Here is a 22,806-nt window from a genome sequence, read left to right as displayed (position 1 = left end):
GGTCTAGGGGGGTCACATGCTGCACCCCCAGCTCTGCCCCTGTCTCTGGAGGTTTAGGGGGGTCACATGCAGCACCCCCAGCTCTGCCCCTGTCTCTGGAGGTTTAGGGGGTACATGCTGCACCCCCAGCTCTGCCCCTCTCTCTGGAGGTTTAGGGGGGTCACATGCTGCACCCCCAGCTCTGCCCCTGTCTCTGGAGGTTTAGGGGGTACATGCTGCACCCCCAGCTCTGCCCCTGTCTCTGGAGGTTTAGGGGGTACATGCTGCACCCCCAGCTCTGCCCCTGTCTCTGGAGGTTTATGGTGGGTACATGCTGCACCCCCAGCTCTGCCCCTGTCTCTGGAGGTTTAGGGGGTCACATGCTGCACCCCCAGCTCTGCCCCTGTCTCTGGAGGTTTAGGGGGGCACATGCTGCACCCCCAGCTCTGCCCCTCTCTCTGGAGGTTTAGGGGGGTCACATGCTGCACCCCCAGCTCTGCCCCTGTCTCTGGAGGTTTAGGGGGTACATGCTGCACCCCCAGCTCTGCCCCTGTCTCTGGAGGTTTATGGAGGGTACATGCTGCACCCCCAGCTCTGCCCCTGTCTCTGGAGGTTTAGGGGGTACATGCTGCACCCCCAGCTCTGCCCCTCTCTCTGGAGGTTTAGGGGGGTCACATGCTGCACCCCCAGCTCTGCCCCTGTCTCTGGAGGTTTAGGGGGTACATGCAGCACCCCCTGCTCTGCCCCTGTCTCTGGAGGTCTAGGGGGGCACAAGCTGCACCCCCAGCTCTGCCCCTGTCTCTGGAGGTCTAGGGGGTACATGCTGCACCCCCAGCTCTGCCCCTGTCTCTGGAGGTCTAGGGGGGGTCACATGCTGCACCCCCAGCTCTGCCCCTGTCTCTGGAGGTTTAGGGGGGTCACATGCTGCACCCCCAGCTCTGCCCCTGTCTCTGGAGGTTTAGGGGGTACATTCTGCACCCCCAGCTCTGCCCCTGTCTCTGGAGGTTTAGGGGGTACATTCTGCACCCCCAGCTCTGCCCCTGTCTCTGGAGGTTTATGGTGGGTACATGCTGCACCCCCAGCTCTGCCCCTGTCTCTGGAGGTTTAGGGGGTACATGCTGCACCCCCAGCTCTGCCCCTGTCTCTGGAGGTTTAGGGGGTACATGCTGCACCCCCAGCTCTGCCCCTGTCTCTGGAGGTTTAGGGGGTACATGCTGCACCCCCAGCTCTGCCCCTTTCTCTGGAGGTTTAGGGGGTACATGCTGCACCCCCAGCTCTGCCCCTGTCTCTGGAGGTCTAGGGGGTACATTCTGCACCCCCAGCTCTGCCCCTGTCTCTGGAGGTTTAGGGGGTACATTCTGCACCCCCAGCTCTGCCCCTGTCTCTGGAGGTCTAGGGGGGTCACATGCTGCACCCCCAGCTCTGCCCCTGTCTCTGGAGGTTTAGGGGGTACATGCTGCACCCCCAGCTCTGCCCCTCTCTCTGGAGGTTTAGGGGGGTCACATGCTGCACCCCCAGCTCTGCCCCTGTCTCTGGAGGTTTAGGGGGTACATGCTGCACCCCCAGCTCTGCCCCTGTCTCTGGAGGTTTAGGGGGTACATGCTGCACCCCCAGCTCTGCCCCTGTCTCTGGAGGTTTATGGTGGGTACATGCTGCACCCCCAGCTCTGCCCCTGTCTCTGGAGGTTTAGGGGGTCACATGCTGCACCCCCAGCTCTGCCCCTGTCTCTGGAGGTTTAGGGGGGCACATGCTGCACCCCCAGCTCTGCCCCTCTCTCTGGAGGTTTAGGGGGGTCACATGCTGCACCCCCAGCTCTGCCCCTGTCTCTGGAGGTTTAGGGGGTACATGCTGCACCCCCAGCTCTGCCCCTGTCTCTGGAGGTTTATGGTGGGTACATGCTGCACCCCCAGCTCTGCCCCTGTCTCTGGAGGTTTAGGGGGTACATGCTGCACCCCCAGCTCTGCCCCTGTCTCTGGAGGTTTAGGGGGTACATGCTGCACCCCCAGCTCTGCCCCTCTCTCTGGAGGTTTAGGGGGGTCACATGCTGCACCCCCAGCTCTGCCCCTGTCTCTGGAGGTTTAGGGGGTACATGCAGCACCCCCAGCTCTGCCCCTGTCTCTGGAGGTTTAGGGGGTCACATGCTGCACCCCCAGCTCTGCCCCTGTCTCTGGAGGTTTAGGGGGGCACATGCAGCACCCCCAGCTCTGCCCCTGTCTCTGGAGGTTTAGGGGGGCACATGCAGCACCCCAGCTCTGCCCCCGTCTCTGGAGGTTTAGGGGGGCACATGCAGCACCCCAGCTCTGCCCCTGTCTCTGGAGGTTTAGGGGGGCACATGCAGCACCCCCAGCTCTGCCCCTGTCTCTGGAGGTTTAGGGGGGCACATGCAGCACCCCAGCTCTGCCCCCGTCTCTGGAGGTTTAGGGGGGCACATGCAGCACCCCAGCTCTGCCCCTGTCTCTGGAGGTTTAGGGGGGCCACATGCTGCACCCCCAGCTCTGCCCCTGTCTCTGGAGGTTTAGGGGGCACATGCAGCACCCCAGCTCTGCCCCCGTCTCTGGAGGTTTAGGGGGGTCACATGCTGCACCCCCAGCTCTGCCCCTGTCTCTGGAGGTCTAGGGGGTACATGCTGCACCCCCAGCTCTGCCCCGGTCTCTGGAGGTTTAGGGGGCACATGCTGCACCCCCAGCTCTGCCCCGGTCTCTGGAGGTTTAGGGGGCACATGCTGCACCCCCAGCTCTGCCCCTGTCTCTGGAGGTTTAGGGGGTACATGCTGCACCCCCAGCTCTGCCCCTGTCTCTGGAGGTTTAGGGGGTACATGCTGCACCCCCAGCTCTGCCCCTGTCTCTGGAGGTTTAGGGGGTACATGCTGCACCCCCAGCTCTGCCCCTGTCTCTGGAGGTTTAGGGGGTACATGCTGCACCCCCAGCTCTGCCCCGGTCTCTGGAGGTTTAGGGGGCACATGCTGCACCCCCAGCTCTGGCCCTGTGCACACGTCCTCTCTCTGGCTGCGCTTTTGTGTTTTGTCAGAATTAATGAGAAAAGTTCTCCTGCCCTGGGGGTAATTAGTGTCCTTGGAGTTAAATAAGCTAATACTTAGACACCCGGGCACAGCCAATTATGTTTGTGTATTGAATAATTGATTCAAAGGAGGGGGATGGGCGCTAATCAGATCTCAGCATAATGAATTGATTTAATTAACGAGGGGTCTCAGGGTCTCGGAGCAGAGAGAGCAGTCAGCAGCAGCAGCAGCCAGGAGCAGCACTCCTCTGCACCGACACAGGGGTACAGCTGCAGGAAGGGCTCCGGGTGGTCTGCTCCGGAGCACCCGCCGGCCTCCTGACTCTCCGGGGTGCAGGCTCCTGGTGACGGCGGAGCAGCTGCAGCCTCCGGGAGGATGGTGCTGGACAAGGAGGACGGTGAGTGTCTGCATTGGCCGGGGTAGCGGTGGTCGTGTAGTCGGGGCTGCCGGCTGCTCTGCACGGAGAGCTGTATACTGCTCTGTACTCTGCTCTGCACGGAGAGCTGTATACTGCTCTGTACTCTGCTCTGCACGGAGAGCTGTATACTGCTCTGTACTCTGCTCTGCACGGAGAGCTGTATACTGCTCTGTACTCTGCTCTGCACGGAGAGCTGTATACTGCTCTGTACTCTGCTCTGCACGGAGAGCTGTATACTGCTCTGTACTCTGCTCTGCACGGAGAGCTGTATACTGCTCTGTACTCTGCTCTGCACGGAGAGCTGTATACTGCTCTGTACTCTGCTCTGCACGGAGAGCTGTATACTGCTCTGTACTCTGCACGGAGAGCTGTATACTGCTCTGTACTCTGCTCTGCACGGAGAGCTGTATACTGCTCTGTACTCTGCTCTGCACGGAGAGCTGTATACTGCCCTGTACTCTGCTCTGCACGGAGAGCTGTATACTGCTCTGTACTCTGCTCTGCACGGAGAGCTGTATACTGCCCTGTACTCTGCTCTGCACGGAGAGCTGTATACTGCCCTGTACTCTGCTCTGCACGGAGAGCTGTATACTGCCCTGTACTCTGCTCTGCACGGAGAGCTGTATACTGCTCTGTACTCTGCTCTGCACGGAGAGCTGTATACTGCTCTGTACTCTGCTCTGCACGGAGAGCTGTATACTGCTCTGTACTCTGCTCTGCACGGAGAGCTGTATACTGCTCTGTACTCTGCTCTGCACGGAGAGCTGTATACTGCTCTGTACTCTGCTCTGCACGGAGAGCTGTATACTGCTCTGTACTCTGCTCTGCACGGAGAGCTGTATACTGCTCTGTACTCTGCTCTGCACGGAGAGCTGTATACTGCTCTGTACTCTGCTCTGCACGGAGAGCTGTATACTGCTCTGTACTCTGCTCTGCACGGAGAGCTGTATACTGCCCTGTACTCTGCTCTGCACGGAGAGCTGTATACTGCTCTGTACTCTGCTCTGCACGGAGAGCTGTATACTGCCCTGTACTCTGCTCTGCACGGAGAGCTGTATACTGCCCTGTACTCTGCTCTGCACGGAGAGCTGTATACTGCCCTGTACTCTGCTCTGCACGGAGAGCTGTATACTGCCCTGTACTCTGCTCTGCACGGAGAGCTGTATACTGCTCTGTACTCTGCTCTGCACGGAGAGCTGTATACTGCCCTGTACTCTGCTCTGCACGGAGAGCTGTATACTGCTCTGTACTCTGCTCTGCACGGAGAGCTGTATACTGCTCTGTACTCTGCTCTGCCCGGAGAGCTGTATACTGCTCTGTACTCTGCTCTGCACGGAGAGCTGTATACTGCCCTGTACTCTGCTCTGCACGGAGAGCTGTATACTGCCCTGTACTCTGCTCTGCACGGAGAGCTGTATACTGCTCTGTACTCTGCTCTGCACGGAGAGCTGTATACTGCTCTGTACTCTGCTCTGCACGGAGAGCTGTATACTGCTCTGTACTCTGCTCTGCACGGAGAGCTGTATACTGCTCTGTACTCTGCTCTGCACGGAGAGCTGTATACTGCTCTGTACTCTGCTCTGCACGGAGAGCTGTATACTGCTCTGTACTCTGCTCTGCACGGAGAGCTGTATACTGCTCTGTACTCTGCTCTGCACGGAGAGCTGTATACTGCTCTGTATTCTGCTCTGCAGGGAGAGCTGTATACTGCTCTGTACTCTGCTCTGCACGGAGAGCTGTATACTGCTCTGTACTCTGCTCTGCCCGGAGAGCTGTATACTGCTCTGTACTCTGCTCTGCACGGAGAGCTGTATACTGCTCTGTATTCTGCTCTGCACGGAGAGCTGTATACTGCTCTGTACTCTGCTCTGCACGGAGAGCTGTATACTGCTCTGTACTCTGCTCTGCACGGAGAGCTGTATACTGCTCTGTACTCTGCTCTGCACGGAGAGCTGTATACTGCTCTGTACTCTGCTCTGCACGGAGAGCTGTATACTGCTCTGTACTCTGCTCTGCCCGGAGAGCTGTATACTGCTCTGTACTCTGCTCTGCACGGAGAGCTGTATACTGCTCTGTACTCTGCTCTGCACGGAGAGCTGTATACTGCTCTGTACTCTGCTCTGCACGGAGAGCTGTATACTGCTCTGTACTCTGCTCTGCACGGAGAGCTGTATACTGCTCTGTATTCTGCTCTGCACGGAGAGCTGTATACTGCCCTGTACTCTGCTCTGCACGGAGAGCTGTATACTGCCCTGTACTCTGCTCTGCACGGAGAGCTGTATACTGCTCTGTACTCTGCTCTGCACGGAGAGCTGTATACTGCTCTGTATTCTGCTCTGCACGGAGAGCTGTATACTGCTCTGTACTCTGCTCTGCACGGAGAGCTGTATACTGCTCTGTACTCTGCTCTGCACGGAGAGCTGTATACTGCTCTGTATTCTGCTCTGCACAGAGAGCTGTATACTGCTCTGTACTCTGCTCTGCACGGAGAGCTGTATACTGCCCTGTACTCTGCTCTGCACGGAGAGCTGTATACTGCTCTGTACTCTGCTCTGCCCGGAGAGCTGTATACTGCTCTGTACTCTGCTCTGCACGGAGAGCTGTATACTGCTCTGTACTCTGCTCTGCACGGAGAGCTGTATACTGCTCTGTACTCTGCTCTGCACGGAGAGCTGTATACTGCTCTGTACTCTGCTCTGCACGGAGAGCTGTATACTGCTCTGTACTCTGCTCTGCACAGAGAGCTGTATACTGCTCTGTACTCTGCTCTGCACAGAGAGCTGTATACTGCTCTGTACTCTGCTCTGCACGGAGAGCTGTATACTGCTCTGTACTCTGCTCTGCACGGAGAGCTGTATACTGCTCTGTACTCTGCTCTGCACGGAGAGCTGTATACTGCTCTGTATTTTGCTCTGCACGGAGAGCTGTATACTGCTCTGTACTCTGCTCTGCACGGAGAGCTGTATACTGTTCTGCAAGGGGTGCAGTGCTCTCAGTGCTCTGCATGGTTTTTGGCTCTGCTCACCTGTAGTCGGTTATCGTGCACAATGGTCGGGCTGTCTGTAGTCGGCGCTGATCAGGGAGATTCAGCTACAACTGAGACAAGAAGTTGTGACAAAACTCCAAGGAGGGAGCGATCACTGACAACTGGACACCACTATGGGCAGAGGGTGTCGGACATGTCACATGCTTATCCACCAAAGGGTTAATAAAGAGGTCTTTTCATCATCATCATCATCATCATCATGCCACTGCACCAAAAGTCCCTATAGTCAGAAGTGCAGAGAGGTAAGGGTTAATGAAGTGCTGTCACTGGGATCCCGGATCCTATCACCCCCATCATCCTCCTCCACTGCACACACTCAGATTATATATTATTATTATAGTCAGATGCAAGTGACACTCGGCTAAACTTGCCGGCAGACAAGGGTTAATGTTGTGGTGTCACCGGTAGTTAAGCTCCAGTAACAGGCAGTGAAGAGTTAATGTGGTGCCTACGGGAGCTGCGGCTGGTGAAGAGCCCCTCTGTAGGATCGTTGTCGGAGTGAGCCCCTCCAGGATTGGTGTCGGAGTGAGGAGGGCAACCCCCTCCAGGATTGGTGTCGGAGTGAGGCCCCCCCCCTTTCCGGGATCGGTGTCCGAGTGAGGCCCCCACCCCCTCCAGGATCGGTGCCGGAGTGAGGCCCCCCCTTCCGGGATCGGTGTCGGAGTGAGGCCCCCCCCCCTCCAGGGATTGGTGTCGAAGTGAGCCCCCCCCCCCCCCCTCCAGGGATTGGTGTCGGAGTGAGGCCCCCCCCCCCCCCCTTTCCGGGATCGGTGTCCGAGTGAGGCCCCCACCCCCTCCAGGATCGGTGCCGGAGTGAGGCCCCCCCTTCCAGGATCGGTGTCGGAGTGAGGAGACGTTCCTCATGCGGCCGCGGATAAATGGCCGGACAGATGTCTGACATTGATCTCTGTAAAAAGGGGCAATTATCAGAGAGTGTGCGGAGCGGGGGTCACATCGGAGAGGGTCCTTATCCCAGAGACGGGGGCCGGTGTCTCCAAGACGACAGATGGAAGCCACGTAAATGTAAAGGACGAGCTCCATCATACAGGAGGCGCCGCAGCCCGGGACACCTCCAAAACAGTGTATGGGGGCGGGGGCTCCAGGCAGTATATGGGGATGGGGGCCCCGGGCAGTATATGGGGATGGGGGCGCTGGGCAGTATATGGGGATGGGGGCGCTGGGCAGTATATGGGGATGGGAGCTCTGGGCAGTATATGGGGATGGGGGCGCTGGGCAGTATATGGGGATGGGAGCTCCGGGCAGTATATGGGGATGGGAGCTCTGGGCAGTATATGGGGATGGGGGCGCTGGGCAGTATATGGGGATGGGAGCTCCGGGCAGTATATGGGGATGGGAGCTCTGGGCAGTATATGGGGATGGGGGCGCTGGGCAGTATATGGGGATGGGAGCTCCGGGCAGTATATGGGGATGGGAGCTCTGGGCAGTATATGGGGATGGGGGCGCTGGGCAGTATATGGGGATGGGAGCTCCGGGCAGTATATGGGGATGGGAGCTCTGGGCAGTATATGGGGATGGGGGCACTGGGCAGTATATGGGGATGGGAGCTCCGGGCAGTATATGGGGATGGGAGCTCTGGGCAGTATATGGGGATGGGGGCTCTGGTCAGTATATGGGGATGGGAGCTCCGGGCAGTATATGGGGCGGGGGAACCGGTCAGTATATGGGGATGGGGGCGCTGGGCAGTATATGGGATGGGAGCTCTGGGCAGTATATGGGGATGGGGGCGCTGGGCAGTATATGGGGATGGGAGCTCCGGGCAGTATATGGGGATGGGAGCTCTGGGCAGTATATGGGGATGGGGGCGCTGGGCAGTATATGGGGATGGGAGCTCCGGGCAGTATATGGGGATGGGAGCTCCGGGCAGTATATGGGGATGGGAGCTCTGGGCAGTATATGGGGATGGGGGCTCTGGTCAGTATATGGGGATGGGAGCTCCGGGCAGTATATGGGGCGGGGGAACCGGTCAGTATATGGGGATGGGAGCTCCGGGCAGTATATGGGGATGGGGGCTCCGGGCAGTATATGGGGATGGGGGCTCCGGCCAGTATATGGGGATGGGGGCTCCGGGCACTGTATGGGGGGCTCCTGGCACTGTATGGGGGGCTCCGGGCACTGTATGGGGGGCTCCGGGCACTGTATGGGGGGCTCCGGGCACTGTATGGGGGGCTCCGGGCAGTGTATGGGGGGCTCCGGGCAGTGTATGGGGAGCTCCGGGCAGTATATGGGGATGGGGGCTCCGGGCAGTGTATGGGGGGGCTCCGGGCAGTGTATGGGGGGGCTCCGGGCAGTGTATGGGGGGGCTCCGGGCAGTGTATGGGGGGGCTCCGGGCACTGTATGGGGGGCTCCGGGCAGTGTATGGGGGGCTCCGGGCAGTGTATGGGGAGCTCCGGGCAGTATATGGGGATGGGGGCTCCGGGCAGTGTATGGGGGGGCTCCGGGCAGTGTATGGGGGGGCTCCGGGCAGTGTATGGGGGGGCTCCGGGCAGTGTATGGGGGGGCTCCGGGCAGGGTATGGGGAGCTCCGGGCAGGGTATGGGGGGCCCCGGGCAGGGTATGGGGGGCTCCATTAACACGGAGCGTGCGAGACGCAGTAACACGTGTGACGCCAGATTTACACATCTAGAGGCTGGAGGTTCCCCCATTCTTCTCTGTACATCTAGAGGCTGGAGGTTCCTCCATTCTTCTCTGTACATCTAGAGGCTGGAGGTTCCCCCATTCTTCTCTGTACATCTAGAGGCTGGAGGTTCCCCCATTCTTCTCTGTACATCTAGAGGCTGGAGGTTCGCCCATTCTTCTCTGTACATCTAGAGGCTGGAGGTTCCCCCATTCTTCTTTGTACATCTAGAGGCTGGAGGTTCCCCCCATTCTTCTCTGTACATCTAGAGGCTGGAGGTTCCCCCATTCTTCTTTGTACATCTAGAGGCTGGAGGTTCCCCCATTCTTCTCTGTACATCTAGAGGCTGGAGGTTCCCCCATTCTTCTCTGTACATCTAGAGGCTGGAGGTTCCCCCATTCTTCTCTGTACATCTGGAGGCTGGAGGTTCCCCCATTCTTCTCTGTACATCTGGAGGCTGGAGGTTCCCCCATTCTTCTCTGTACATCTAGAGGCAGGAGGTTCCCCCCATTCTTCTCTGTACATCTAGAGGCTGGAGGTTCCCCCATTCTTCTCTGTACATCAAGAGGCTGGAGGTTCCCCCATTCTTCTCTGTACATCTAGAGGCTGGAGGTTCCCCCATTCTTCTCTGTACATCTAGAGGCTGGAGGTTCCCCCATTCTTCTCTGTACATCTAGAGGCTGGAGGTTCCTCCATTCTTCTCTGTACATCTAGAGGCTGGAGGTTCCCCCATTCTTCTCTGTACATCTAGAGGCTGGAGGTTCCCCCATTCTTCTCTGTACATCTAGAGGCTGGAGGTTCCCCCATTCTTCTCTGTACATCTAGAGGCTGGAGGTTCCCCCCATTCTTCTCTGTACATCTAGAGGCTGGAGGTTCCCCCCATTCTTCTCTGTACATCTAGAGGCTGGAGGTTCCTCCATTCTTCTCTGTACATCTAGAGGCTGGAGGTTCCTCCATTCTTCTCTGTACATCTAGAGGCTGGAGGTTCCTCCATTCTTCTCTGTACATCTAGAGGCTGGAGGTTCCCCTATTCTTCTCTGTACATCTAGAGGCCGGAGGTTCCCCCATTCTTCTATGTACATCTAGAGGCTGGAGGTTCCCCCATTCTTCTCTGTACATCTAGAGGCTGGAGGTTCCCCCATTCTTCTCTGTACATCTAGAGGCTGGAGGTCCCCCCATTCTTCTCTGTACATCTAGAGGCTGGAGGTTCCCCCCATTCTTCTCTGTACATCTAGAGGCTGGAGGTTCCCCCATTCTTCTCTGTACATCTAGAGGCTGGAGGTTCCCCCATTCTTCTCTGTACATCTAGAGGCTGGAGGTTCCTCCATTCTTCTTTGTACATCTAGAGGCTGGAGGTTCCCCCATTCTTCTTTGTACATCTAGAGGCTGGAGGTTCCCCCATTCTTCTCTGTACATCTAGAGGCTGGAGGTTCCCCCATTCTTCTCTGTACATCTAAGTTCCCCATTCTTCTCTGTACATCTAGAGGCTGGAGGTTCCCCCATTCTTCTCTGTACATCTAGAGGCTGGAGGTTCCCCCATTTTTCTCTGTACATCTAGAGGCTGGAGGTTCCCCCCATTCTTCTCTATACATCTAGAGGCTGGAGGTTCCTCCCATTCTTCTCTATACATCTAGAGGCTGGAGGTTCCTCCCATTCTTCTCTGTACATCTAGAGGCTGGAGGTTCCCCCATTCTTCTCTGTACATCTAGAGGCTGGAGGTTCCTCCATTCTTCTCTGTACATCTAGAGGCCGGAGGTTCCCCCCATTCTTCTGTGTACATCTAGAGGCTGGAGGTTCCCCCATTCTTCTCTGTACATCTAGAGGCTGGAGGTTCCCCCATTCTTCTCTGTACATCTAGAGGCTGGAGGTCCCCCCATTCTTCTTTGTACATCTAGAGGCTGGAGGTTCCCCCATTCTTCTTTGTACATCTAGAGGCTGGAGGTTCCCCCCATTCTTCTCTGTACATCTAGAGGCTGGAGGTTCCCCCATTCTTCTCTGTACATCTAGAGGCTGGAGGTTCCTCCATTCTTCTCTGTACATCTAGAGGCCGGAGGTTCCCCCCATTCTTCTGTGTACATCTAGAGGCTGGAGGTTCCCCCATTCTTCTTTGTACATCTAGAGGCTGGAGGTTCCCCCATTCTTCTTTGTACATCTAGAGGCTGGAGGTTCCCCCATTCTTCTCTGTACATCTAGAGGCTGGAGGTCCCCCCATTCTTCTCTGTACACCTAGAGGCTGGAGGTTCCCCCATTCTTCTCTGTACATCTAGAGGCTGGAGGTTCCCCCATTCTTCTCTGTACATCTAGAGGCTGGAGGTTCCCCCCATTCTTCTCTGTACATCTAGAGGCTGGAGGTTCCCCCATTCTTCTCTGTACATCTAGAGGCTGGAGGTTCCCCCATTGTTCTCTGTACATCTAGAGGCTGGAGGTTCCCCCATTGTTCTCTGTACATCTAGAGGCTGGAGGTTCCCCCATTCTTCTCTGTACATGTAGAGGCTGGAGGTTCCTCCATTCTTCTCTGTACATCTAGAGGCTGGAGGTTCCCCCATTCTTCTCTGTACATCTAGAGGCTGGAGGTTCCTCCATTCTTCTCTGTACATCTAGAGGCTGGAGGTTCCTCCATTCTTCTCTGTACATCTAGAGGCTGGAGGTTCCCCCATTCTTCTCTGTACATCTAGAGGCTGGAGGTTCCTCCATTCTTCTCTGTACATCTAGAGGCTGGAGGTTCCCCCATTCTTCTCTGTACATCTAGAGGCTGGAGGTTCCTCCATTCTTCTCTGTACATCTAGAGGCTGGAGGTTCCCCCATTCTTCTCTGTACATCTAGAGGCTGGAGGTTCCTCCATTCTTCTCTGTACATCTAGAGGCTGGAGGTTCCTCCATTCTTCTCTGTACATCTAGAGGCTGGAGGTTCCCCCATTCTTCTCTGTACATCTAGAGGCTGGAGGTTCCCCCATTCTTCTCTGTACATCTAGAGGCTGGAGGTTCCCCATTCTTCTCTGTACATCTAGAGGCTGGAGGTTCCCCCATTCTTCTCTGTACATCTAGAGGCTGGAGGTTCCCCCATTCTTCTCTGTACATCTAGAGGCTGGAGGTTCCCCCCATTCTTCTCTGTACATCTAGAGGCTGGAGGTTCCCCCATTCTTCTCTGTACATCTAGAGGCTGGAGGTTCCCCCATTGTTCTCTGTACATCTAGAGGCTGGAGGTTCCCCCATTCTTCTCTGTACATCTAGAGGCTGGAGGTTCCCCCATTCTTCTCTGTACATCTAGAGGCTGGAGGTTCCCCCCATTCTTCTCTGTACATCTAGAGGCTGGAGGTTCCCCCATTCTTCTCTGTACATCTAGAGGCTGGAGGTTCCCCCATTGTTCTCTGTACATCTAGAGGCTGGAGGTTCCCCCATTCTTCTCTGTACATGTAGAGGCTGGAGGTTCCCCCATTCTTCTCTGTACATCTAGAGGCTGGAGGTTCCTCCATTCTTCTCTGTACATCTAGAGGCTGGAGGTTCCTCCATTCTTCTCTGTACATCTAGAGGCTGGAGGTTCCCCCATTCTTCTCTGTACATCTAGAGGCTGGAGGTTCCTCCATTCTTCTCTGTACATCTAGAGGCTGGAGGTTCCCCCATTCTTCTCTGTACATCTAGAGGCTGGAGGTTCCTCCATTCTTCTCTGTACATCTAGAGGCTGGAGGTTCCCCCATTCTTCTCTGTACATCTAGAGGCTGGAGGTTCCCCCATTCTTCTCTGTACATCTAGAGGCTGGAGGTTCCCCCATTCTTCTCTGTACATCTAGAGGCTGGAGGTTCCCCCATTCTTCTCTGTACATCTAGAGGCTGGAGGTTCCCCCATTCTTCTCTGTACATCTAGAGGCTGGAGGTTCCCCCCATTCTTCTCTGTACATCTAGAGGCTGGAGGTTCCCCCATTCTTCTCTGTACATCTAGAGGCTGGAGGTTCCCCCATTGTTCTCTGTACATCTAGAGGCTGGAGGTTCCCCCATTGTTCTCTGTACATCTAGAGGCTGGAGGTTCCCCCATTCTTCTCTGTACATGTAGAGGCTGGAGGTTCCCCCATTCTTCTCTGTACATCTAGAGGCTGGAGGTTCCTCCATTCTTCTCTGTACATCTAGAGGCTGGAGGTTCCCCCATTCTTCTCTGTACATCTAGAGGCTGGAGGTTCCCCCATTCTTCTCTGTACATCTAGAGGCTGGAGGTTCCTCCATTCTTCTCTGTACATCTAGAGGCTGGAGGTTCCCCCCATTCTTCTCTGAACATCTAGAGGCTGGAGGTTCCCCCATTCTTCTCTGCACATCTAGAGGCTGGAGGTTCCTCCCATTCTTCTCTGTACATCTAGAGGCTGGAGGTTCCTCCCATTCTTCTCTGTACATCTAGAGGCCGGAGGTTCCCCCATTCTTCTCTGTACATCTAGAGGCTGGAGGTTCCCCCATTCTTCTCTGTACATCTAGAGGCTGTAGGTTCCCCCATTCTTCTCTGTACATCTAGAGGCTGGAGGTTCCCCCATTCTTCTCTGTACATCTAGAGGCTGGAGGTTCCCCCATTCTTCTCTGTACATCTAGAGGCTGGAGGTTCCTCCATTCTTCTCTGTACATCTAGAGGCTGGAGGTTCCCCCATTCTTCTCTGTACATCTAGAGGCTGGAGGTTCCCCCATTCTTCTCTGTACATCTAGAGGCTGGAGGTTCCCCCATTCTTCTCTGTACATCTAGAGGCCGGAGGTTCCCCCCATTCTTCTCTGTACATCTAGAGGCTGGAGGTTCCCCCATTCTTCTCTGTACATCTAGAGGCTGGAGGTTCCCCCATTCTTCTCTGTACATCTAGAGGCTGGAGGTTCCTCCATTCTTCTCTGTACATCTAGAGGCTGGAGGTTCCCCCATTCTCCTCTGTACATCTAGAGGCTGGAGGTTCCCCCATTCTTCTCTGTACATCTAGAGGCTGGAGGTTCCCCCATTCTTCTCTGTACATCTAGAGGCTGGAGGTTCCCCCATTCTTCTCTGTACATCTAGAGGCTGGAGGTTCCCCCATTCTTCTCTGTACATCTAGAGGCTGGAGGTTCCTCCATTCTTCTCTGTACATCTAGAGGCTGGAGGTTCCCCCATTCTTCTCTGTACATCTAGAGGCTGGAGGTTCCCCCCATTCTTCTCTGTACATCTAGAGGCTGGAGGTTCCCCCATTCTTCTCTGTACATCTAGAGGCTGGAGGTTCCCCCATTCTTCTCTGTACATCTAGAGGCTGGAGGTTCCCCCCATTCTTCTCTGTACATCTAGAGGCTGGAGGTTCCCCCATTCTTCTCTGTACATCTAGAGGCTGGAGGTTCCCCCATTGTTCTCTGTACATCTAGAGGCTGGAGGTTCCCCCATTGTTCTCTGTACATCTAGAGGCTGGAGGTTCCCCCATTCTTCTCTGTACATGTAGAGGCTGGAGGTTCCCCCATTCTTCTCTGTACATCTAGAGGCTGGAGGTTCCTCCATTCTTCTCTGTACATCTAGAGGCTGGAGGTTCCCCCATTCTTCTCTGTACATCTAGAGGCTGGAGGTTCCCCCATTCTTCTCTGTACATCTAGAGGCTGGAGGTTCCTCCATTCTTCTCTGTACATCTAGAGGCTGGAGGTTCCCCCCATTCTTCTCTGAACATCTAGAGGCTGGAGGTTCCCCCATTCTTCTCTGCACATCTAGAGGCTGGAGGTTCCTCCCATTCTTCTCTGTACATCTAGAGGCTGGAGGTTCCTCCCATTCTTCTCTGTACATCTAGAGGCCGGAGGTTCCCCCATTCTTCTCTGTACATCTAGAGGCTGGAGGTTCCCCCATTCTTCTCTGTACATCTAGAGGCTGTAGGTTCCCCCATTCTTCTCTGTACATCTAGAGGCTGGAGGTTCCCCCATTCTTCTCTGTACATCTAGAGGCTGGAGGTTCCCCCATTCTTCTCTGTACATCTAGAGGCTGGAGGTTCCTCCATTCTTCTCTGTACATCTAGAGGCTGGAGGTTCCCCCATTCTTCTCTGTACATCTAGAGGCTGGAGGTTCCCCCATTCTTCTCTGTACATCTAGAGGCTGGAGGTTCCCCCATTCTTCTCTGTACATCTAGAGGCCGGAGGTTCCCCCCATTCTTCTCTGTACATCTAGAGGCTGGAGGTTCCCCCATTCTTCTCTGTACATCTAGAGGCTGGAGGTTCCCCCATTCTTCTCTGTACATCTAGAGGCTGGAGGTTCCTCCATTCTTCTCTGTACATCTAGAGGCTGGAGGTTCCCCCATTCTCCTCTGTACATCTAGAGGCTGGAGGTTCCCCCATTCTTCTCTGTACATCTAGAGGCTGGAGGTTCCCCCATTCTTCTCTGTACATCTAGAGGCTGGAGGTTCCCCCATTCTTCTCTGTACATCTAGAGGCTGGAGGTTCCCCCATTCTTCTCTGTACATCTAGAGGCTGGAGGTTCCTCCATTCTTCTCTGTACATCTAGAGGCTGGAGGTTCCCCCATTCTTCTCTGTACATCTAGAGGCTGGAGGTTCCCCCCATTCTTCTCTGTACATCTAGAGGCTGGAGGTTCCCCCATTCTTCTCTGTACATCTAGAGGCTGGAGGTTCCTCCATTCTTCTCTGTACATCTAGAGGCTGGAGGTTCCTCCATTCTTCTCTGTACATCTAGAGGCTGGAGGTTCCTCCATTCTTCTCTGTACATCTAGAGGCTGGAGGTTCCTCCATTCTTCTCTGTACATCTAGAGGCTGGAGGTTCCCCCATTCTTCTCTGTACATCTAGAGGCTGGAGGTTCCCCCATTCTTCTCTGTACATCTAGAGGCTGGAGGTTCCCCCATTCTTCTCTGTACATCTAGAGGCTGGAGGTTCCCCCATTCTTCTCTGTACATCTAGAGGCTGGAGGTTCCCCCATTCTTCTCTGTACATCTAGAGGCTGGAGGTTCCCCCATTCTTCTCTGTACATCTAGAGGCTGGAGGTTCCCCCCATTCTTCTCTGTACATCTAGAGGCTGGAGGTTCCCCCATTCTTCTCTGTACATCTAGAGGCTGGAGGTTCCCCCATTCTTCTCTGTACATCTAGAGGCTGGAGGTTCCCCCCATTCTTCTCTGTACATCTAGAGGCTGGAGGTTCCTCCATTCTTCTCTGTACATCTAGAGGCTGGAGGTTCCCCCATTCTTCTCTGTACATCTAGAGGCTGGAGGTTCCTCCATTCTTCTCTGTACATCTAGAGGCTGGAGGTTCCTCCATTCTTCTCTGTACATCTAGAGGCTGGAGGTTCCCCCATTCTTCTCTGTACATCTAGAGGCTGGAGGTTCCCCCATTCTTCTCTGTACATCTAGAGGCTGGAGGTTCCCCCATTCTTCTCTGTACATCTAGAGGCTGGAGGTTCCCCCATTCTTCTCTGTACATCTAGAGGCTGGAGAGATTCTCCCCCTGAGGCATGGATCCGCGGCTCCTCCAGTCACCCTGTGCTGTGGGTGGTGGGCGGCCATGGCAGTTGGTGTATGTAGCCGGTAGTATGTGCTGCCCCCTATACCTCGCTGTGGCAGGAGGAGCCCCCCTTTATATGTCAGTGTTGGGGGTCTCCTCCTCTGGTGCCCCTTTACATTCTGTGCCGCTCTGTCCTGGTGGTGATGAGCCCCGTACAGATGGCGAGTCCTGCGCGGCGGCGGCTGCGGAAGGTAATTGCAGATTCTGTTTTAAGTAGCAGATTTTTCATTCCGCCGCCACAAAATGACTTAAAAAGATTGCAGGACTCGCGGATCAATACCCGAGAGCGGAGGATTCCTTTAATCATGCAAAGTAAGTGACATTTTGAGTGCGAGTAGCTGAGGGCGAGGAGTGGAGGGCGAGTGCCGCACCGACTGTCAGCAGAGCAGCGGGGAGCCCCCACAGCCCTCAGCACCGCCGCACATCTGACGGTCAGCGCTCAACATCCACACCAGACGCGCCAAAGATCAGTGGGAGGCGCCGCCGCTTATCAGCCGGGAGGACGCATGAAAGGGGCAGCGCTAAGTGGATATTGATTGGATAGAAAGGTCAAACGATAAAACCTGCGCCGCGCCAGACAGAAGCATCACCAGCATGTCTGTGCCGAGGACCTGCAGTCCCATGTAACAGCACAGAGAACAGTGATATCTCTGAGTACAGATCATGTAGTAGATGTGTCCTGCAGTCCTATGTAACACCACAGATAACACAGTGATATCTCTGAGTACAGATCATGTAGTATATGTGTCCTGCAGTCCCATGTAACACCACAGATAACACAGTGATATCTCTCTGAGTACAGATCATGTAGTAGATGTGTCCTGCAGTCCCATGTAACACCACAGATAACACAGTGATATCTCTGAGTACAGATCATGTAGTAGATGTGACCTGCAGTCCTATGTAACACCACAGATAACACAGTGATATCTCTGAGTACAGATCATGTAGTAGATGTGTCCTGCAGTCCTATGTAACACCACAGATAACACAGTGATATCTCTGAGTACAGATCATGTAGTAGATGTGTCCTGCAGTCCTATGTAACACCACAGATAACACAGTGATATCTCTGAGTACAGATCATGTAGTAGATGTGTCCTGCAGTCCTATGTAACACCACAGATAACACAGTGATATCTCTGAGTACAGATCATGTAGTAGATGTGTCCTGCAGTCCTATGTAACAGCACAGATAACACAGTGATATCTCTGAGTACAGATCATGTAGTAGATGTGTCCTGCAGTCCTATGTAACAGCACAGATAACACAGTGATATCTCTGAGTACAGATCATGTAGTAGATGTGTCCTAGTCCTGCAGTCCTATGTAACAGCACAGATAACACAGTGATATCTCTGAGTACAGATCATGTAGTAGATGTGACCTGCAGTCCTATGTAACAGCACAGATAACACAGTGATATCTCTGAGTACAGATCATGTAGTAGATGTGTCCTGCAGTCCTATGTAACACCACAGATAACACAGTGATATCTCTGAGTACAGATCATGTAGTAGATGTGTCCTGCAGTCCTATGTAACACCACAGATAACACAGTGATATCTCTGAGTACAGATCATGTAGTAGATGTATCCTGCAGTCCTATGTAACACCACAGATAACACAGTGATATCTCTGAGTACAGATCATGTAGTAGATGTGTCCTGCAGTCCTATGTAACACCACAGATAACACAGTGATATCTCTGAGTACAGATCATGTAGTAGATGTGTCCTGCAGTCCCATGTAACACCACAGATAACACAGTGATATCTCTGAGTACAGATCATGTAGTAAATGTGTCCTGCAGTCCTATGTAACACCACAGATAACACAGTGATATCTCTGAGTACAGATCATGTAGTAGATGTGTCCTGCAGTCCTATGTAACACCACAGATAACACAGTGATATCCCTGAGTACAGATCATGTAGTAGATGTGTCCTGCAGTCCTATGTAACAGCACAGATAACACAGTGATATCCATGAGTACAGATCATGTAGTAGATGTGTCCTGCAGTCCTATGTAACACCACAGATAACACAGTGATATCTCTGAGTACAGATCATGTAGTAGATGTGTCCTGCAGTCCCATGTAACAGCACAGATAACACAGTGATATCTCTGAGTACAGATCATGTAGTAGATGTGTCCTGCAGTCCCATGTAACAGCACAGATAACACAGTGATATCTCTGAGTACAGATCATGTAGTAGATGTGTCCTGCAGTCCTATGTAACACCACAGATAACACAGTGATATCTCTGAGTACAGATCATGTAGTAGATGTGTCCTGCAGTCCTATGTAACACCACAGATAACACAGTGATATCTCTGAGTACAGATCATGTAGTAGATGTGTCCTGCAGTCCTATGTAACACCACAGATAACACAGTGATATCTCTGAGTACAGATCATGTAGTAGATGTGTCCTGCAGTCCTATGTAACACCACAGATAACACAGTGATATCCCTGAGTACAGATCATGTAGTAGATGTGTCCTGCAGTCCTATGTAACACCACAGATAACACAGTGATATCTCTCTGAGTACAGATCATGTAGTAGATGTGTCCTGCAGTCCTATGTAACACCACAGATAACACAGTGATATCTCTGAGTACAGATCATGTAGTAGATGTGCCCTGCAGTCCTATGTAACACCACAGATAACACAGTGATATCCCTGAGTACAGATCATGTAGTAGATGTGTCCTGCAGTCCTATGTAATACCACAGATAACACAGTGATATCTCTGAGTACAGATCATGTAGTAGATGTGTCCTGCAGTCCCATGTAACACCACAGATAACACAGTGATATCTCTGGGTACAGATCATGTAGTAGATGTGTCCTGCAGTCCTATGTAACACCACAGATAACACAGTGATATCTCTGAGTACAGATCATGTAGTAGATGTGTCCTGCAGTCCTATGTAACAGCACAGATAACACAGTGATATCTCTGAGTACAGATCATGTAGTAGATGTGTCCTGCAGTCCTATGTAACAGCACAGATAACACAGTGATATCTCTGAGTACAGATCATGTAGTAGATGTGTCCTAGTCCTGCAGTCCTATGTAACAGCACAGATAACACAGTGATATCTCTGAGTACAGATCATGTAGTAGATGTGACCTGCAGTCCTATGTAACAGCACAGATAACACAGTGATATCTCTGAGTACAGATCATGTAGTAGATGTGTCCTGCAGTCCTATGTAACACCACAGATAACACAGTGATATCTCTGAGTACAGATCATGTAGTAGATGTGTCCTGCAGTCCTATGTAACACCACAGATAACACAGTGATATCTCTGAGTACAGATCATGTAGTAGATGTGTCCTGCAGTCCTATGTAACAGCACAGATAACACAGTGATATCTCTGAGTACAGATCATGTAGTAGATGTGACCTGCAGTCCTATGTAACACCACAGATAACACAGTGATATCTCTGAGTACAGATCATGTAGTAGATGTGACCTGCAGTCCTATGTAACACCACAGATAACACAGTGATATCTCTGAGTACAGATCATGTAGTAGATGTGTCCTGCAGTCCTATGTAACACCACAGATAACACAGTGATATCTCTGAGTACAGATCATGTAGTAGATGTGTCCTGCAGTCCTATGTAACACCACAGATAACACAGTGATATCTCTGAGTACAGATCATGTAGTAGATGTGTCCTGCAGTCCTATGTAACACCACAGATAACACAGTGATATCTCTGAGTACAGATCATGTAGTAGATGTGTCCTGCAGTCCTATGTAACACCACAGATAACACAGTGATATCCCTGAGTACAGATCATGTAGTAGATGTGTCCTGCAGTCCTATGTAACACCACAGATAACACAGTGATATCTCTCTGAGTACAGATCATGTAGTAGATGTGTCCTGCAGTCCTATGTAACACCACAGATAACACAGTGATATCTCTGAGTACAGATCATGTAGTAGATGTGCCCTGCAGTCCTATGTAACACCACAGATAACACAGTGATATCCCTGAGTACAGATCATGTAGTAGATGTGTCCTGCAGTCCTATGTAATACCACAGATAACACAGTGATATCTCTGAGTACAGATCATGTAGTAGATGTGTCCTGCAGTCCCATGTAACACCACAGATAACACAGTGATATCTCTGGGTACAGATCATGTAGTAGATGTGTCCTGCAGTCCTATGTAACACCACAGATAACACAGTGATATCTCTGGGTACAGATCATGTAGTAGATGTGTCCTGCAGTCCTATGTAACACCACAGATAACACAGTGATATCTCTGAGTACAGATCATGTAGTAGATGTGTCCTGCAGTCCTATGTAACAGCACAGATAACACAGTGATATCTCTGAGTACAGATCATGTAGTAGATGTGTCCTGCAGTCCTATGTAACAGCACAGATAACACAGTGATATCTCTGAGTACAGATCATGTAGTAGATGTGTCCTAGTCCTGCAGTCCTATGTAACAGCACAGATAACACAGTGATATCTCTGAGTACAGATCATGTAGTAGATGTGACCTGCAGTCCTATGTAACAGCACAGATAACACAGTGATATCTCTGAGTACAGATCATGTAGTAGATGTGTCCTGCAGTCCTATGTAACACCACAGATAACACAGTGATATCTCTGAGTACAGATCATGTAGTAGATGTGTCCTGCAGTCCTATGTAACACCACAGATAACACAGTGATATCTCTGAGTACAGATCATGTAGTAGATGTGTCCTGCAGTCCTATGTAACAGCACAGATAACACAGTGATATCTCTGAGTACAGATCATGTAGTAGATGTGACCTGCAGTCCTATGTAACACCACAGATAACACAGTGATATCTCTGAGTACAGATCATGTAGTAGATGTGACCTGCAGTCCTATGTAACACCACAGATAACACAGTGATATCTCTGAGTACATATCATGTAGTAGATGTGTCCTGCAGTCCTATGTAACGCCACAGATAACACAGTGATATCTCTGAGTACAGATCATGTAGTAGATGTGTCCTGCAGTCCTATGTAACACCACAGATAACACAGTGATATCTCTGAGTACAGATCATGTAGTAGATGTGTCCTGCAGTCCTATGTAACACCACAGATAACACAGTGATATCTCTGAGTACAGATCATGTAGTAGATGTGTCCTGCAGTCCTATGTAACACCACAGATAACACAGTGATATCTCTGAGTACAGATCATGTAGTAGATGTGACCTGCAGTCCTATGTAACAGCACAGATAACACAGTGATATCTCTGAGTACAGATCATGTAGTAGATGTGTCCTGCAGTCCTATGTAACACCACAGATAACACAGTGATATCTCTGAGTACAGATCATGTAGTAGATGTGACCTGCAGTCCTATGTAACAGCACAGATAACACAGTGATATCTCTGAGTACAGATCATGTAGTAGATGTGTCCTGCAGTCCCATGTAACACCACAGATAACACAGTGATATCTCTGAGTACAGATCATGTAGTAGATGTGTCCTGCAGTCCCATGTAACACCACAGATAACACAGTGATATCTCTGAGTACAGATCATGTAGTAAATGTGTCCTGCAGTCCTATGTAACACCACAGATAACACAGTGATATCTCTGAGTACAGATCATGTAGTAGATGTGTCCTGCAGTCCTATGTAACACCACAGATAACACAGTGATATCTCTGAGTACAGATCATGTAGTAGATGTGTCCTGCAGTCCTATGTAACACCACAGATAACACAGTGATATCTCTGAGTACAGATCATGTAGTAGATGTGTCCTGCAGTCCTATGTAACACCACAGATAACACAGTGATATCCCTGAGTACAGATCATGTAGTAGATGTGTCCTGCAGTCCTATGTAACAGCACAGATAACACAGTGATATCCATGAGTACAGATCATGTAGTAGATGTGTCCTGCAGTCCTATGTAACACCACAGATAACACAGTGATATCTCTGAGTACAGATCATGTAGTAGATGTGCCCTGCAGTCCTATGTAACACCACAGATAACACAGTGATATCTCTGAGTACAGATCATGTAGTAGATGTGTCCTGCAGTCCCATGTAACACCACAGATAACACAGTGATATCCCTGAGTACAGATCATGTAGTAGATGTGTCCTGCAGTCCTATGTAATACCACAGATAACACAGTGATATCTCTGAGTACAGATCATGTAGTAGATGTGTCCTGCAGTCC

At 52.2% G+C, this 22,806-nt stretch overlaps 1 protein-coding gene across 1 annotated transcript in view; it reads left to right on the top strand.

Moving 5' to 3' along the window:
* Window positions 1-3,204: 3,204 nt before the first annotated feature.
* LOC140133899 (rhombotin-1) overlaps window positions 3,205-22,806 on the top strand; it is an 82,042-nt gene continuing 62,440 nt past the window's right edge. The window contains exon 1 of the mRNA XM_072154588.1: window positions 3,205-3,395. Within this exon, the coding sequence (XP_072010689.1) occupies window positions 3,374-3,395 (22 nt within the window). The 5' untranslated portion in view covers window positions 3,205-3,373. The remainder of the gene's footprint in view (window positions 3,396-22,806) is intronic.

The sequence above is a fragment of the Engystomops pustulosus genome, chromosome 5 (assembly GCF_040894005.1).
Source record: "Engystomops pustulosus chromosome 5, aEngPut4.maternal, whole genome shotgun sequence".
In the NCBI taxonomy this organism is placed as follows: Eukaryota; Metazoa; Chordata; class Amphibia; order Anura; family Leptodactylidae; genus Engystomops; species Engystomops pustulosus.
This window is presented reverse-complemented; position numbering and strand designations above follow the sequence as displayed.